Source organism: Poecilia reticulata, linkage group LG15, assembly GCF_000633615.1.
Source record: "Poecilia reticulata strain Guanapo linkage group LG15, Guppy_female_1.0+MT, whole genome shotgun sequence".
NCBI classification, from domain to species: domain Eukaryota; kingdom Metazoa; phylum Chordata; class Actinopteri; order Cyprinodontiformes; family Poeciliidae; genus Poecilia; species Poecilia reticulata.
The window spans coordinates 19,232,726-19,250,579 of NC_024345.1; the positions used below are offsets into that span (position 1 = coordinate 19,232,726).

General features: G+C 39.3%; 1 protein-coding gene across 4 annotated transcripts in view; it reads right to left on the reverse strand.

Moving 5' to 3' along the window:
• The window catches only part of slc35f3b (solute carrier family 35 member F3b), a 50,380-nt gene extending 35,058 nt beyond the window's left edge, over positions 1-15,322 (reverse strand). The window contains exons 1-3 of one of the 4 annotated variants that reach the window (XM_017309123.1): positions 15,054-15,133; positions 14,320-14,402; positions 14,016-14,230 (exon numbers count right to left, since the gene is read on the reverse strand). In XM_017309123.1, the coding sequence (XP_017164612.1) occupies positions 14,016-14,226 (211 nt within the window). In that variant the 5' untranslated portion in view covers positions 14,227-14,230; positions 14,320-14,402; positions 15,054-15,133. The other 3 variants (XM_008429873.2, XM_017309122.1, XM_008429875.2) reach the window with 3 other exon arrangements.
• Between the last annotated feature and the right edge of the window lie 2,532 nt (positions 15,323-17,854).

Here is a 17,854-nt window from a genome sequence, read left to right on the forward strand (position 1 = left end):
TTAGCTTTCCCATCCATAGCAGCAGCAGGTGTTTGGAGACCTTTCAAAAGAAAAAAAAAGCAGATGCACCGCACTGTCAGTAGTCTAAAATTTGTACCCTTTCTTTCGTCCATCAAGCCGCACTCACAGAGCAGAGCATGTAGGCAAATAAAGAGCAGTCACTTTCGGACAAAAATAGAACTTGATGCTCTCGTGTTCCCATAGCTGTAAATGTGCAACTTCGTGCTCCTGTTGCGGGGTTTGAGGGAGAGCTGCTTCTTTATCAGCTGGAGATAGAATTAGAAAAGATGAGGCAATTTATCATCCCGCTGAGGAAGGTTTTTACTATGATGAAGTGCTCTCATTATGTGTGGTGTTAGCAACATGGATGACTGACTTGTGTTCAGTTCTCAGCAGTATTTACACCAATGTTAGCGGGAGAGGCGCTTTAAAACCGAACGGTTTGTGAAGGGAACGTTCTACAATTCCCTTTTGATTAGGCTACGTGACTATCTTTAAAAAATAAAAAAGAGGATTCTTTCTTTTCTACCCACAGTTATTCAAGCTACATTTAGAGACCAAAATACCAATCCGTTGTAATCTTTTTTATTTCAGCCTCATGTATTCCCTCTCACCGCTCAACAAGGTCTCATTCAACAAGGTCTCATTTGGACCTTGTTTATTCTATCAATTCGTCGTAAGCTATCAAAGTTATGCTCGTAGCAAGGTTTGACCATCGTACAGGAAGTCCCAGCACAAATGGAGGCCTGTGCACTGGCTTGATTTGAATAAGCACTGTGACTAAGTAGTTGCTCTATACATGTAGATGGGAGAGGATTGCAAACCAGTCAGTTCCCTGAGGGGGGAGAAGAGGTTCAAGCCTTCCTGACTCCTTCTGCACTCCCCCATCGGTTGTCGGCTCTCATCCACATCCACAGCACACTTAATTGCCTGATTCCTGACCCCACGTTGAATACTTGGTACACTAGGGGCTTGGGGGTTATAATAGTGACGTACAGTGACATCCACGGGGAAAACTCACTCCCTCGGCTATACCAGCTCTTGCTCGCAGTCAACAGCCCCGGCAGAGACCTAAATTTACAACTCATATCAGACAGTACAAGAGTGTTTCCCACATAAAATGTTCTGGGTCATGTCTAACAACCGTGCACCACCAAAATCTGAAGTCACACGAAATCATCTAAAGATCCTTAACTAAATTCAGATTCAGAAAGCCGCACTTTAAATTCACCAGCCGGACTCTGAGGTGAACAGAGAACGCATATTCTTCTCAACAATACAGTGCTTTATAAAAGGTGCAGATTAATTTTCTCGATTTGTCGCATAACAACCATAATGTCACATAATTGTTTAGTAGAAGAAAAATTATAGTTTTCAATTTATTGTACAAATAAATGTGACAATGAGGCTTGCACATCTATGTGACCAGCTTCGCTCAGTCGCTACTTTGTAGAACCACATTTCTCTGCTGTTATTCCTGATAGTTCACTGGTGTATTATTTTTTTTTGCCCATTTTTTGCACCACGGACTGATTTCTTTTGCCGTTTTTCTTTACAAAACAGAAGATTGGTCAGATTGGATTAGGAAAATCTGCAAACACATTTCCAGTCTAAATTCCTACATTCATAATTTCATTTCAGTTTGGACTTCCTTTGGACCATTTCAAATAACGAACATGCTTCAATGTAAACTATTGCATTGTAGTAATGCATTTATGCCCTACTCTACCATAGTTTTTAGTGTGTGCACGCGTGTGTATGTAATTCCAAAAAGATTTTCTTTCAGGATTGTATTTAGCTTCATCCATCTTCCTGTCCACTCTGAGACGTTTCCATGACCCTGTCAAACAAAACTAAATTGGACCCAGCAGTCACTTGTTTTAATCAATGCTGTTGAGAAAAGTAATTTGACATGGTGACTATTACATTTTGAAATGTGCAAACTGGCATGAAGAAAAACGGCACAGAATGAGACATGTTTAATGGTTTATGAATAGACGCCTCTGTCCCACCACCTGGAGGCTTTTATTGGGTTTTTGCAGATTTTCATTGATTCAGAGAACAATAGCTATTTAGCTGTATAAGAAGTTGACTATAAACATTTTGTTGCAAAGACAGCAACATTTCCAGTTGATGCAGAAAGTAGAAAACAAACATGTCATTGTTACAAACAGATCTTAAAGAGAAATCGTAATGTGCCAGTCAGGATCTGAAGGTCTTTGTGTTTTGATTGCTACTTGGTTTTGTACTGGGATCATTTTGAGTTGTTGTTATTTTTCAGTTTGTCACTGTGATTCCTAATTGTGTTTACTTGTGATTTTTAGCTGCCTTTTGTGTTCTGTCCTTGGTGCATGGGTTTAGATTTTATGTCAATGTTTATCTTTAGTTAAATGTGATTCCTTTCTGTCATGTTACATCGTGTCATGTTCATTTCTTTATTAAAGTGTCATTTTCCCTCAGTTCTTCCTTTCAAAAATAGAAAGATCTTTTCTGCTCTCTTAAGAAAAGCTATGATCCATCAGATGCTACAGATATCAGATACTTAGTCAATATTTCTCCAATAGAAAGCCAAGATGGATGAGAAAGAAGTAAGAGGTTTTATTAAGAACATGGCTAAGATTCAAGTGATTGATGGTCCTATCCTGCCAAAAAAAAACAGTCATAGTCGGCTCACTGCTGAGATTTATATGTACACACACACACCACAAACTGTGTGAGTCTTTCATCCAAAGCGTTTAGTAACACAAAGTGTAACCCACAATGTCAGCATCGACACCCAATGGCACAAATTAGGAAGATGCTGCCAGATGCAGAATGACAACATTAATATATTTTTTCTTTATTGCTAACGTAAAATGTGGGCATGCTTTGTCTCTGAAAAGCAAAAGCAAAGCTGTTTGCTAAAGGAAAATTTACCACAGGGGGAATATAAGTGACCTTTCCAATGTGAACTTTTGCCACTAGAAAAGTCTTTTAATTGAACTGCATGTAATCTTATAGCATTGTGTCAGGCCGGCTGGTAATATGATGCTGAACAGGGCAATAAAACTGTCAATGCCAGGACATCATTGTTAGTTTCACTAAAGCTTTTGCAGTTTGCAGAGCAAATTGGTTGCAGAGTCACATAAATTATACCACTGCCAATTGTCTCCTGGAAACAAAATCCTTTTTGTTTTTGCCAATTAAAATAATACATTTTTTATATTGTAGCAGCATAATACTTCCCAGCGACCATCGCATTATTCGGTTTTACTGTGTACACATTTGTAAAATACTAACCTTTCCACTAACTTGAGGAATTACACCAGCGCATTTTAACAGAAACCCTGAGCACTGGTCACACTCTGTAGCAATTAACTATTTCCATACAATACAACTACTCCACTTATGTCCACTTATATTTATCTAAGCAAAATACCAGCTGATTTCCCACAGAATAATTTCTTTTAAGGGACAAATGAACAGTTTCACAAGCATTCAGAGCAGAGAAATCAGCCTCCACCTCTGTCCTCTCAGCACAAAATGAGCATGACTCACCGACACTGACAGAATCACTGACCGCAGACTGCATGTACAGTGTTTACTAAGCGTTCACAACATGTTCACAGGCCTGGGCTCTGAGTCACGGATGAGTAACAAAGACTTTCAGATTTCTATTTCTTATTGAAGGGCAGGGAAATGATTAATATATTGAGCAGTGGGTGTGATACATCCATATAACACTTTCCCACAGTTTTTTTTTTTAAGTGTTTGAGTCAGTGACATGATCTTATCAGAGGTGGGCAGTAACTAGTTACATTTGGTGATCTCCATGTATGTGAGTAACTTTAAATAGACAAATAAAAGCATTTCTAGGAGCATAAATTACTCAAGTAGAAATTGTACTACTACTTCAGTTTTATTATCTTGAAATATTGCTTCTCTTACTCGAATACAATGTCTGGCTGATCTACAGTAAGTTACTTCACTACATGACGAACTAACACATTTTAACCAAACATACATCAGGCACAGACACACATAGCTGTGTGCAAACACGGTTCAGTTCTACTGAGCCTACTGCTAAGTTAAGTGAACATGCAGTAAATAGTATATACTGTAATTGAACCGTAATTTACATTTGCTCTAAAGTCTTTATGCTTCTTAGCTCTGCAACAAGCTCCCTAAAACTCTGAGATGAGCTGAAAATGTTGGCTCCTTTAAGTCAGGGATGAAAATGTTTATTTACTGCAGCTTTTTCAGTCTGCATTTTAACATTTGTCCCTTTTAAACCATGGCTTGTAGTGTTTGACATACTAGCTCTGTTTTAAAGAATAAAATATTTTTTAATTGTTTTCTACTTGTCTTTCTTTTGACTTGGTTTGTGTGTGAATGCTGCTATATAGATAACCTAACCTTACCGTCCATATCACTTTTTTTTTTACATACTACGAGAATATATTCAAGTTCAGAAGTGCATCAAACACATAAGGAAAGCTTACATCCACGTTTCATAGTGTTATAAGTTCAAATTATCTCAATGTTCTTCTATTAAAACACCCAAATAAATGGCTTAATTACTTCAGCAACCCCGCTGACAGTTTGCTCTCCCTGTTGAGCCTGGCTGTTCAGTGGCCAGAGCAAAAAATGATGTGCTGTGTATAACCGCAGCCGACCCTTGATTAATTACACAGAGCGAGGAGTCATCACTTCACAGGTTCTAATTAACAACAGATAAAAGAAGTGAGGAAGAGAAAGGGATGACAGGAGGACAGGATTTTCCTCTGAGCAAAATTTCCATGAGAAGGAAGCACAAGTCCCAAGAACTGAGGATCAAAGCCATGATTAGAGATTAGAGGTTTTGTCCTTAGGAATAATTCTGAAAAACACGACTGGTAACAGTAGCTGACTGTTATCAGTCAGCTACTGTTGACTATAAATGCACATGTTTCATGCATGCAGTGTTTTTGAAATGTCATTTTATAACCCATGCAAGGTGACATACAAGAGGACTTTATTCCGAGTTCTGAGATGAACTGCATTTCTGTTTTAAGTTTGACGGACTGTCAGTGGCTCTCTCTTGCTCTCTTTGCCAACTCCCTCCACACTACAGTAAACTCCACCACTTTGCATGGCACACAAAGCCAGACGAACAGCTGCGAGAGACAAGATTGGAGGTTTTCTTCCTTGCTGTGACAGATCTGATCTGCAGCTCCTCCAGCACTATACGCACAAAAGGGACTCCTGAAGCAGGTGTGTGCTGATCTATGCATCCTCGTCAATTATAGATGCAATGTTACACAACAGAAGCTGCTCCCACTGTACTGGAGGGATAACAGCTCAAAATATACTTCTGCAGGCAAGCTTTGACAGTGGTGTTCTGACTGAACATGAAAATGCACAAGTAAAAGTTTACTTATGTCGCATTTTTCACAGATAAATTCACAAAAAGCTTGCAAAAAAAAAAAACATGTCGAGCAAAATTTATTATCTTAAGATATGTAATGTTTTCTGCAACTTTAAAGCAGCAAACAATGAGGTTATAGATCTAACTAGTTATGATATAAAACCCCCATTGGATGCATTTGAAACCTTTTTTCCTCATTTCCACTGAGCTGAACTGCAAGGGATTGTCATCATCAGCAACCTTTAGCCTATACAGAGCTAAGAACTCTGGAGAACAAAAAAGGTTACTGTATATCTGGAATATATTCAGCTTCTCAATATGAGGCAGTAAAAGTTGGTACCTACATATAATTAAGAAAGTCAAAACAGATTTGCTGTAAACTCTTTACATCCTAGTTGCTGCATTTCAAACAATCTGAAGTTAAACCAAATTGATTTTGGCTACAACAGGTATGACTATCAGCATAACTCTCTAAAAAACATGCATATTGATCTCCCGTTCAGCTTTTGACAGCAGCAGTGTCAGTTTGTATATATTCCTCAAATTATAACAGCAAATTCAAATCAGCAGTTTGGATTAATTTGCAAGTGAAAAAACCCCCCAAAAAACTCCCCAACAAAACACAACCAGATTTTAGAGGCCAGTTTCTAAAGGAGCCTGCTGGGATGTTGCTTAATTGCAGAAATTGTGTAGCTAAATCATGTAGCGGGCTATAAATAGATCACGCTAATGTCTTTACTGTTGCCTTGCAGCAAGAAGTTTGCACTTTCTCCACATGTATGTGTGGGAGCCGTTCAGTGCTCTGGGTTCCTCCCACAGCCCAAAGACATGACTGATGCCCTGTGATGGACTGACAATCAATGCAAGATGTACCCGGTCGCTTGCAATAACTACTGGAGTTGGATGTCTCTAGGCATGAATGTTATTATCTGCAATAAGTTTGTTTAGAGTTCAGTGAGCAAGAGCAGATAGCTACTTAGCAGTTTCTTGATATTTACCAGACAGTCGGTTAGGCTGGGCAATTTGTGAAGCTCAGATGGCTTGAAAGAATACAGATGGATAAATGACATTATTATAGTGCCTTGCAATCTGTCCCAGTGGAAGGACATAAAGTAAGGTAAGACAAGGATAGGGCCTTAAAAAGTGCCTTGAGGACTATTATTTCTAATATGACCTCATTTCCACACATATTTAGAAGATCTTTTACAAAAATATGAACAAAAAAAATTTAAACAAAACCATGGATCCTCATTGAATCCTTAAATCTGTTCATCTGGATTCTATGAGCAAGAGCATCCAAGTCAGAGGAAGGATCTCAGAAAACTCAAAAATGTTTCATTTGACAAAAACTCCAATATGTGTGTCATCATTTACGGCAGCTTCTGCTAACTTAGTATTTAAAAACGTGCTTTATTAAGACTAACAAGCAGTTGAATTTATCTGAATAATAAAACTTTAGCTGGTCAACTGCCGTATATTATTAAGCTGCAGAGCAAAGAGCCTTTGGAGAGAAAAGTTTAAAATTTGGTTCACACCACATCTGTGGCTGCTTGAAAGAGATTTGGTCCTAATTGTGTTTTTCTGTAATAGCTCAAAAAATACTTGCTTAAAAGATTTTAAGGACACATGAATCACGTCCATCACGCAGAGGTTGAGAGTATCAAACATCCTGATGAATAAAGAAGTCTGAACACAAATGCCTTCAGGGGATGAAGTAGATTTTATGTCACCAATTAGAGCTATGATTTCCTGTTTATGTCTGAGATCAGACTCTCTTCCTTGAGAGATGTTATGTTGAACCTGATGGCTCCAACTTTGTTAGCCAAAAAGTATGAAACATTTCACTCACATCTTGGGAATTCTGGCACACTGGGAGTAATGGGAGAAACTACATTATTAGACGTTAAAAACCTTAAGGGTTTTTCCTTGACAGCAGAACGTAAAAGCCACAGGGACAAACAGGAAGTTTTTTTAATCACAGATTGGAGGATGCAATTTCATAGTACAACTCTAAAAATTACTTTGGTTTTAATAAAAATCTGCTGAAATGGCTCACAATCCAAGGCGAGTCTGTATCTGCGGACTCTTGTCTCCCAACATTTTACTCCCTTTGGCAGATAGAGAACCCAAACTAAAGAATCTGGCATCCAGTTTTTGAGCTGGATGCCAGATTCTGCTCTTCCAGCAAATCGGCATGACTTTACAGCTATTGATACATTAGTAACTACAAATAGAAAAGCCTGCATGTTTGGCAGCATGTTCTCATTAATATACATTTTGAAATGTCCTACAACCCTCTTACATAAATATATAAATTATTAATAATATCCAGATGTTGTAGAGCTAGTGTTATATGTTATGCACAGCACTAGTAGCCTCTTAGAGATAACTGGACAGAGATACGACCACCTCAATCAGTTATTGTCTTATCTCCTTGTGGAGGACTGTTGTTGAGCATGTGAGCATGCAGAATCTGAGAGCCAAAATGCCACACACACACACACACACACGCACACACACATGTGATTCTGACCCTTGATTGATCCCTAACACATTCACTGAGAGCAGGAGTTTTGCTTTGACAGCAGCTACAGACGTGCGCAAAGGAGAAAAACTTGTCAAAAACAAAAAAAAGGACTTACTAAGCACATTTTGCATGTAAATAATGAGATAGTCACACACACAGGTCAGCCTTTTTCTTTTCATTTTGTGACTCTGTTGCAGACCAAGAAAACTTTGCCATGGCAACGGCAACAGCCTTCCAAAAAAACAAAAACATAAAAAGAAAAATGAGCCCAAATAAATAGTAAAAACTGCTCAGGGAAGCCTTTACAGGCATAACAAAGGGCTCTAGGCATTGAATCTAAATTCACTTTCTGTAGCCTGAAGTAAATTTGCCTCACTGCTCAGTCACAAAACATGAAAACTGCTGTACAAAGGATGTTTTCCTCAACTCGAATAGTTTTCTTTCACAGAAAGATTAGTAAACCGTCTGCATTTGCCCAGCTACTGCGCTTCTCCCCTCAGCTCTGGCTGAGTTGAAAAGAGTCCTCCGCCGTTGAGCCGTATCTCCCCCAAAACCTTCCTGCTCTCCTCTAACTGGCAGCACCGAACATGTATGTGGGTACATGCTCACTCAAACCTGCCCTACTGTTGTGTCTCACCACGTCCAACCCCTCAGCTTAAAATAGAACCCAACCTCATTTCATGCCTCGTGAAGCTCTAAATTTGCTCCAGAGGGGAGGTTACATTTGTGATGGATAGTGTGAGTAAATTAGGAAAATGAACCAAGTCTGTTTGTCTGACAAATGGTTCACTTCTCAGAAGACCATCACAAACCCGAAATAACAATTTTGGGTCACAGAGGCAGTGACCCGATCTAAGCAAACGTACTTTCTATCTGCTCGAACATCACCCTCTGTTTGCCCTCAAACCCGACTCACGCCTGGAAAGTCTTTCCTGAGCAACTATACAGTCACTAATGCATTCAGAACAACACACACAAAAAACGTAGGTTGTTGTTTTTAGTTGATGTTCTGACAAATTACCTGTTTCTTATGGTTTCTTAATTTTCTTAAATTAATTAAGAAACGGAAAAATGTGGTGTGCTTTCAGATGAAGAAAACGGTAATGATCCACTCTCATCCACTGTCTTTTTATGGTTTCAGCAAGTAAAAACATTTTTGCTAACTTTAACATTTCACTATTTTTTTTCCACTTGAAATTCTTATCTATCTGAGAGGATGACATTCAGATGGGTTTTATTATTCGTAATATCGGGGAGGTGTTATTGGATGGCATCCTGCTCAAATTCAGCAGAAGCAATACTGAGCAGTGAGAGGGAATACATGAGGCAGAAAAGTCAGAATGTGTCTGACTGTAATAGTTTCTTCCGCTCTGAAATAAAACTGGAAAGTTCAAATTTCTTTCACAGTGATGAGATCAGTCTTTTTTTGTTGTTGAAGCCTTTAAGATTCAAGCTAAGCAAATGTACCATCTGCAAAGATGAAAAGATACAATATAAGTAGTTAGGGAGAATACATGAAATGATGAATGAGATACTAATTTGTGGTGTACAACTCCAGGGAGATATTTACACACACGGCATGAATGAATACATTTTGGGCTCTCTGGAATATTAAAATAACCAAGTACTTCAGTGCTTTTTTAGAAGTAATAAATGGGCACATGTTCAATTTTTTTTTTTTTGCAGACTATGCCTAGACTACATAGGGTAAAAATACACATAAATAAATTTTTGGTTAGGATTTAGACCCTGGGTTCTTTATGCATGAAGTCAGCTTGTTCTCTGCTCGTTTTCAGTACTTCTCTCTCAGTACATCAGCTTTCGCCCGCAATCATAACTGTTTGCTTAATTTGCCTTTTTTGAATATTCTTTTTTTGTCCTTATGCATGAATGTGTAAAATCTCACGTGGTTGTTGATCTTATGTGTCTCTGTGTTGCTCTATGATGGACTGATGACCTGCACAGGTCAACCTCGCCTCTTGTCAAATAACTGCTGGACATACAACCAGCACACCATCACTCAAATAAGTGTGTATAGACAATAGTTTTATAGATGTTTAGCTAAATATTCCAGACAAGGTGTTTGATTTGTAGCCATCAAAAATAGTTCAGTCATAATTCTACCTACTAGGCATCCCTTATTATCAGAGGTGTTGGTAGGTTTTCTGTCCTGGACAAACACTTTTAGCACAATTTACTAGTTTTCACAATGTCTCATTTTGGCATTAAGACAGAACATTCCAGAAGCTTGATGCGAGCTTCCTTCAATTTCAAATTCATTGTAGATGGTGAATGTTTACATTTGTTTCAACTGTGTCTGTAAAAATGAAAGAAATCCACAATTAATTTAATCTTATTCACCTTCCTGGGAATTCTTGTTTTATAGAATCATTCATGCGGAATGTCCTATGGTCGCTTCCTAAAAAACCTACATGCATCAATGATGAGTGAGTACAAACTTCTGATTGGAACTACATTTGGTCATCTGTTCTCACTATCTTCTCTTTGGTAAGTCTTCATTTTCTCTGACTCTGAGACCGAGCTATCTGTTTTTCAAAGTAAAGTAAAAAAATGTTTTTTGCTCTCAGGACGATGTAGCAACACTTTCATCTTCCAAAAGGGAAATGGCTGCTACCATTTTGGCTGTACTGTTTGAAAGGAGAGAGCTCTCACATTAATCTTGCATTCAAACAGTAGACATAGTGGGTACATTATTGTAGCTATCACATAGCCTTGTCCACAAAAACCCCTAACCCAGCTTAAATGCAGGGCAGTGGCACCACGGGATAAAATGGACAAAGCAGCCGCATAAATCACTAATGTCTGCCACATCAAAAGCAAAACACTACTTCAATGCTGCTTTGAGTTTGCATGTACTGGACTCAGGGGGAACGTGACTCACTGATCCAATGAAAAGCCAAGTTATTTTTCACACTTTGTTAAGCTCAAATGTCTGTTACAGTATACGGCATGTGTCCGTGCGTGTGTGTGAACCCTGAAGCCTCCCTCTTAGGACACTGAGATGATCTGTTAAGTCGAAACAAAAGGCAAAGCCACCTCTCGTCTGCAGCCTGAGTCATGGCTGACCAGCAGCTCCCGCTTTCACCCAGCTTACCGCTGTGCAAAAGAGCACAAGTGCCAATTTGGAAAGGTTGGTGCTAAATGAAACAAGCAGGGTTCTGTTTGCGCTCTGCTGAGAAGCACTCTGCCTGCAGCGTCTTCTGAAATTGGCTGCCTTCAGCATCGAGTCCTCCACTCCTTAGCGTTAAATGTTGCCTTCGTTGTCTCCAGCGAGTCTCGGTAGTCGTGCTGCGTGTTTGACTGCTAAGGAGAACTGGTTTCTTCGACAATGGAATCTGTCTGAAGCGTGTGCAGATTCTGTTTCCACAAATCACAACTTTGACTAAATGTCTAAATGCGTTCATTTTAGACAATGGGGCAAATTTGCTGGAAATAACTTTGGTGCAGGTGAATAGATTAGATTTATGGTAAGAAATAATTAGTCAACTGCACAGGATACACTAGATATGATCTTTCATTTACTTTAATTGCATTCTTCGAAGGCCCTTTAAACTGTCCCTGATGGACCTGATTTATATTTAACCTAACTGTTGGTGATACTGATGGTGTCCCTAAATCTATAACACAACATTAATATTTTTATTACCTCAGCAGCATTGTCTAAATCTCAGAAAAGAGAAAATCTTACTTTGCTGATGTAGAAATTCAGAAAGGCTTTAGACAACTTTAAATAAAGATAACTATGCTTCACTCTTAATCAGAAGTCTTCTTTTTATTAAATAGAATGATTATATTTTTAAAATCTTATGTGGAAACAACTTCTGGAAATGGTGTTTGATGTATGACAATAGTATTTGGCATTAATGGTTTCAATTAATGGTTTGGGATTCTTCAAAATTATTTATTTCTGCTACATTTGGTTCACCAAGTGCACTTTCAGAACTGAAGATTTAGAACCAACTCCAGTCCTACCATCCTGCAACTTTTCGATTCACCTCTGCTCCAAAATGTCTGAATTCCCTCACCAGCATTCATTCCTCTCTGCAACAGTCTGGAAACGAGCAGTTTACTGGATCCAGGCGTATTTGAGCAGAGACACATCTAAAAGTTGCAGAATGGTAGCCCTCAAGGACTGGAGTTGGTGACCCCTGATTTAGAATAAGTAAAAAAATAATAATATTCATGTAAAAAAAAATAAAAAATCAGCTGCTGATCTACGATGTCCTGCAGGGCAGCAAACAACAGACAACAAAAGTCCAAAAGATATTTAGTGTACCATTGAACAAAAAAATATGTGGCTTTTTTTGTTTCATATTATAACTGGTTTGTTGAATTCTACAACTGGGCCAGCAGTTCACTTTGGGAAAAAAAAAGTCATTTTTGCATATGGTTACCAAATGCATTTCATTGAGTTGAAAGAAGCAGTGATGACCATTTGTAGTTTGAGCGTATGGGATATTGTCTCTGAACTTGATTTTATTGTTCACTATGTTCACATTGACATTAATTTAACCATAGTGAATCATCACTGTTCTTTTAATCTAGCATGGCATGCTCTTGTTAAAATTAGTTAGATTACATTCTGGCCTTTTTCATCATATGTATGCAAGATTACTTTATTTTTCCTGATGCATTAAGTGAACATTGTAAGTACAACATAGCTCATATACGTGTCTCTTTTAAAAGGATTGCATGTTATCAACCAGAGGAACTATTTTAAAGACCAATCTCTCCCTCTTTAGGAACTTCAGGATTTCCTTCATCTTTGCTCACATCTGCTCTTTCTAAAGTTGTATCTTGAACAAAGCAACTTTAAAATCTATTACATTGCTAAGAAACATAGTCAGGAGTTGTATTCTGCATTCTATGACAAGAACAATTACAACCACCAGGATCTATTACTAGAAAGCTGTCAAAAAAAACAAAAAAAAAACCAAAAAGCATGCCCTTTTCATCAAATTTTAGACTTCTTATCTTATTTTTGAACAAAAATGTGTACATTTTCTTTTCACTTTCTTTCATTACACCACATTAAGCCAGTTCTACAAAATAAACACACAACTCAAATAAGAAACAGTTCCCGTCTCACTCTGCAGGGCTCAGATGGTGTTGTGTACAGTCATATGATTTCTGAAGATGCTGCATCTGTTAAATATTCTCATTCTCATCAAATTGAGCAGATTTGCCACCGGTTAATCGACAGCAGCAGAAGAATAGCAAACACAAGAAGGCTGATTATTGATTCCGCTTATTGTCATAAGACAATGACAGCAACATTACGATGCCAAATGAACCAACCAAACAAGATCTGCACCTATTAAGCATCAGATCCAATACTCCTTACACGAGCAACCTTTGTTTGCAATGTGGATGAGGTGCATGAGGAATGAAAACTAAAAGGTGCTTTGACAGCAAACTTTCTTCAAAGAATCTGCTGTTTGGAACAGCATTCCCACCAATCTAATCCAAGCTTGAGATCCACTGAAGCAAAAACTCAGTTCAATTTTTCTGCAGCAGCAGCAACAGAAAAAAAAAACAACAACTCTGAGGATTTAGCAACTGAGAAACACAAAGCAAGTGTGCTTATCGGCAATACTGAACAAGATCATGACTGGAATTAAATCTTCTTCAGTATTGATTCAGAAGGAACGGTACATTTATTCAGTGCTGAAGACATAATATTACACTAAGAACTATATTTGCTCTATAAACAAATCAGCAAAGAAGAAAGAGGTTTTGGAAATCAGAGGGCCCAAACTGAAGACATGGTTTCCACCATCTTTGGAAAGCACACAATGTGAAACTTGCAGATCCATGCATAATAGGGCACTGCTCTTTTAAAATGAACTGAACTTACCCAGTATAAAGCGTATTTGCTTGATGAAAATTGTAATAATCTGAATGCTAATCTTTAATCGCTTTCAAAGTTTCTTTATATAAAGTATTCTGATTAAATACATGAGGAAAAGCTGTATTGTGCATGAGGCTTTTTTAGTGTCTGCCTATATTCTTATTAAAGCTTCACATCAACTTGTCATCAAGAGATCAAACCGATAAAGAGATCCAAGTTTGGAGACTTACTCTTGTAGCTCGTACTCCACGGCTGGTATCCATAGTAGCCGGTGATCCGTAGTATCCGCTCCTCTATGGACGCGCTGTTGATGTCCTCCACTGAGCGCGAGGACTTGAGGTCCTCCTTGATGGCCTCGTCCACCACCAGGTACTTGAGCTGTCTGAGCTGAGGGCTGATGTCCGAAAGCCTTCTGGGGCTCACGTCGGGCGACTTGCGCATCCCGCTGGGAAGAGAAAACAAAAGGGGGCTGACAATGTTATCAGACCGAGCGAGGCCGCTTGGTAAAGGGAAGGGAAGCATATCAAATTTGACCTGGTGAAATAGGAGGCTAAACCAGGGAGGCTGGTGTTGCGTGTCCCACAGATCTGGGCGTCGAGGGCCCCCGTTGCGCCTCCCTTGTACCGTAGAGAAGTCACGATCATCATCATCATCATCTCTCAGTGGTCCGCACAGCAGCAGTGAGTGAATGACACTAAACCAAAGTGACTGGTCCTGCAATTGTATACTACGCACAGTGCATCTCTTATTATAGGCTTATCTGAGTGTGTAGCTAATGAATCGATCATGAGTGATTTGCAGAGATGGAGAAGCAACTCCAGTGACATCTCAGGGCGTCCAGTGGGCACTGGACCACAAAAACTGCGCGCACTATAGGCGTGAGCTTATCCAGAGTTAAGTTTACATACAGAGAAGATAAGTAGCCTACTTGATAGCAAATAACCACCAGGTGGAATAAAAGGAAAAGGCAACAAACCAACAATGAGGCTCGCGTTGATCTGTCAGCCCCTCGGCTGTTATAAAACCATCGTCATGTGACGGTAAAACAGCATTTACCGGCCCAGTCTGGAAATGTATTCAAATGTAAATACCACGTAAGTTTAACTACTTATTTGCCTTTAAAACATCCATAACGCATAAGTGCAAAATTCAGCTATATAGCAGTTCAGCGCATAAAGTCAACTTTCCATGCGCACAGGTGAAATCAAAAGCGCAACAGGTTCTCCCGCTTCCCCCAGAGCGTTTTTTTTTTTTTAAAGATGTCTTACATAGGCAAAAGAGTGGTAGGAGGTCCAAGGTAGCACATGCAGTCCCGGTGTGGCCGTCCGACCCGGTCCCACACAGTGCCCTCTCTGTCGCCGAACATCCTCCGCAGGTGAGAGGGGGACGACGCACAGCAGCGCACGATTACAGATAACCTAAAACCTCATCCAGGCTGGCGGAAACAGGCAAAAGCACCATCGTCCGTCTTCTGCTCATCTCCTCGAGCATATGCCTGGCCACCACAGCGCAGACTGTTTCAACTAACTGGATGCGCGCTGCTCTGGATGCCTGCCGCTGCGCGCGCGCGCCTTGACGCCGGCACGGCAACAGCGTCATCTCCCGGCTATCAGGAATATGATGGAAGATCACTCTTCCACCATGAAGAGCGATCTTTACCAGCTCTGATCCAAATAATGTGTACAGAAGTTCTGACTTCCTTTTTAAATTATAAACGTGTAAAGGGCGTCAAAGTAAATAATTTTTTTTTGTCACAACAGGATGAACTCACACATTTTTAAAAAAAAAAAATTATTTATGTATTTATTTATTTTATTTTATGTTATTTAATTATTTTTTTTAGAAAAACACCAACTGCAATCTCACTAAACGATTCGTTTGATCTTTGTTCATCACACCGTCAAAGAAATATGAAGCATGAGTAAATCCTTGTAGTGTTTCTCTAAGCAGCTCTTCAAAGTGGGAAAGACAAGAAAACATCTCACTCAAGGGGTGCCTTTCTATGTTAATTTTCAAAAGTTAGAAATTAACTTCAAAAGAAGGGCTTGGCTAGAATTGATTAGCAAATAGAAAAAAACAAAACAATTGCCTTGTATTAAATTAGCAGTGCAACTAAAATGTCTCCCATTAACAAAATCCATAAGTTAGGTTCAACAGAAACACGCTAATGTAGCTACTACACTGTTATCACGTTTGTTTGGGTTTCAGTATTTCATGACGTCCTTTTTACCTTCGGATGCTTTTTGTAGCAAGGTGCTTCTTGTACCTATATATATCCCCAAGGTGGATATATATTTATATATATATCCACCTTGGATATATATGGTAATTTTTATTTTACCATAAAAATTTCAAATGTTCAAAATATTCTCTAGCACAGAAGCGGATCAAACCAGCTCAGTTAGCAGACAACTTTTTCCACCTTGAAGAGCCTCAGGGTTTTCCTCTGTTCAGTCATTCCCAGCTTGCATCACCTAAGGACACCAGCAGCATTTCAACACAACACCAGAAGCTGAAACTTTTCTTGTTTTGTTATTCTCTATATTTTCTGAGCCAAAAATCTGAGACAGTCGAAAACTGTCTGTCCAGTACAGCAGAATCAAACGCTCCTGCTCCTGCTCCTGCTGATTGCATCTCATCAGAGCTGCTAGAAATGGAGCAATTATGCTCACTGGTGGTGGTTTTATCAGCTTCACTTTGACTCTGCTTTCAGAGGGGTAAGCTGTGCAATAATAACAGTGCACTTAGTGTGTGCTCTTGTTTTTAACATCTCGACTGTCAAAAACCTCTTCATAAATATGCAGTTTGCTCCCTAAAAAGTAATAAGCCCAACTGTAATATGCATTTTATTCTAACCTTATTTTATCAAGTTTAGCAAAGCCTCTGAATTTCTTTCTTTTTTTTAGATAAATCTGAAGAAACCATGCATATCAAAAAGTATGTTGTAGGAGAAATCTACCTTGCAGGAACTGAGGGGTGTTTTCCGTGTCTCCCCGGTCTGTGGTCCACTCCCTGCATTGCTGCAGTGTGTGAGCTCCTGACTGCAGAGCCGTGACTCTTTTTAGGAGACAGGTTTTACATTGATCAGTGGCCAACTCCATAGGGGTTAAGGTGTATTTGGTAAATGGTGGAGGTGTGTGTGTGTGTGTGTGTGTGTGTGTGTGTGTGTGTGTGTTGGGGCGAGCTGTGCTTAGTCAAGCGGAAAAAAAAGAAAATGTTTAGTCATCAATAAGCTGGTCAACGTCTCACATCGACACTCATCGGGAGGAAAGGCTCAAGTTCATCTTAAATAACGCCGCTCCCCAGCTTCACAGCTCGGCCAAAGCCAGATTGATTCGTCCCATCAGGATGTTCCTGTCTGCCAACATAAATTCAAGATTGAACTGTGCCTCGCCTTAAAGGGAGACACAGCTCATACATATCAAAACAGCGGTTCTAAAGGAGTACTCGTGTATTCAAGTTATCCGCTGCTATCCGGCAGCACACCATGTTCCACTTCAGCAGACCTCTCAGAGTGATCTAATTGGTGCCCTCAATCTACAGGGCAATGCATTCCTTTCTAAATATGGATGAAAGATGAAGCTAGGATCAAAGCCCAGGGCCAAGAAACATGAAATGATCACTGAAGGGATGATCCAAACAGCAATATTAGCTATAACAGTTGGACTGTTATGATGCTTTGTAGACTTAACCTGGTGGACTGTACAACATGCTGCCATCTAGGTGTCAATAATTACATCAGTTCTTAATACTGCGATGCATCAGCCGGTTGGTGACATTTGAACAAAAACAGGTATCCTAAACAATGCCTGTATTTCAGACCCAATTGTCAATAAGAGACCTGCAGGATTGTATCTAAGGTATTTATTTAAAAAACCTTGCATGAAGATTCACACTTCTTGTTGTTTTGTCATTCAGTAATAAACTTTGATGTGTTTTATTGGGATTTTATATGTCAGCACAGAGTAGTAATTAATTATGATGTGGTATGCATTTGTATTCAGCACCTGTGAATCAACACTTTGCAAAAACCGTCATGTTGCGCGGCGGTTGAAGTGGATCCACAGGC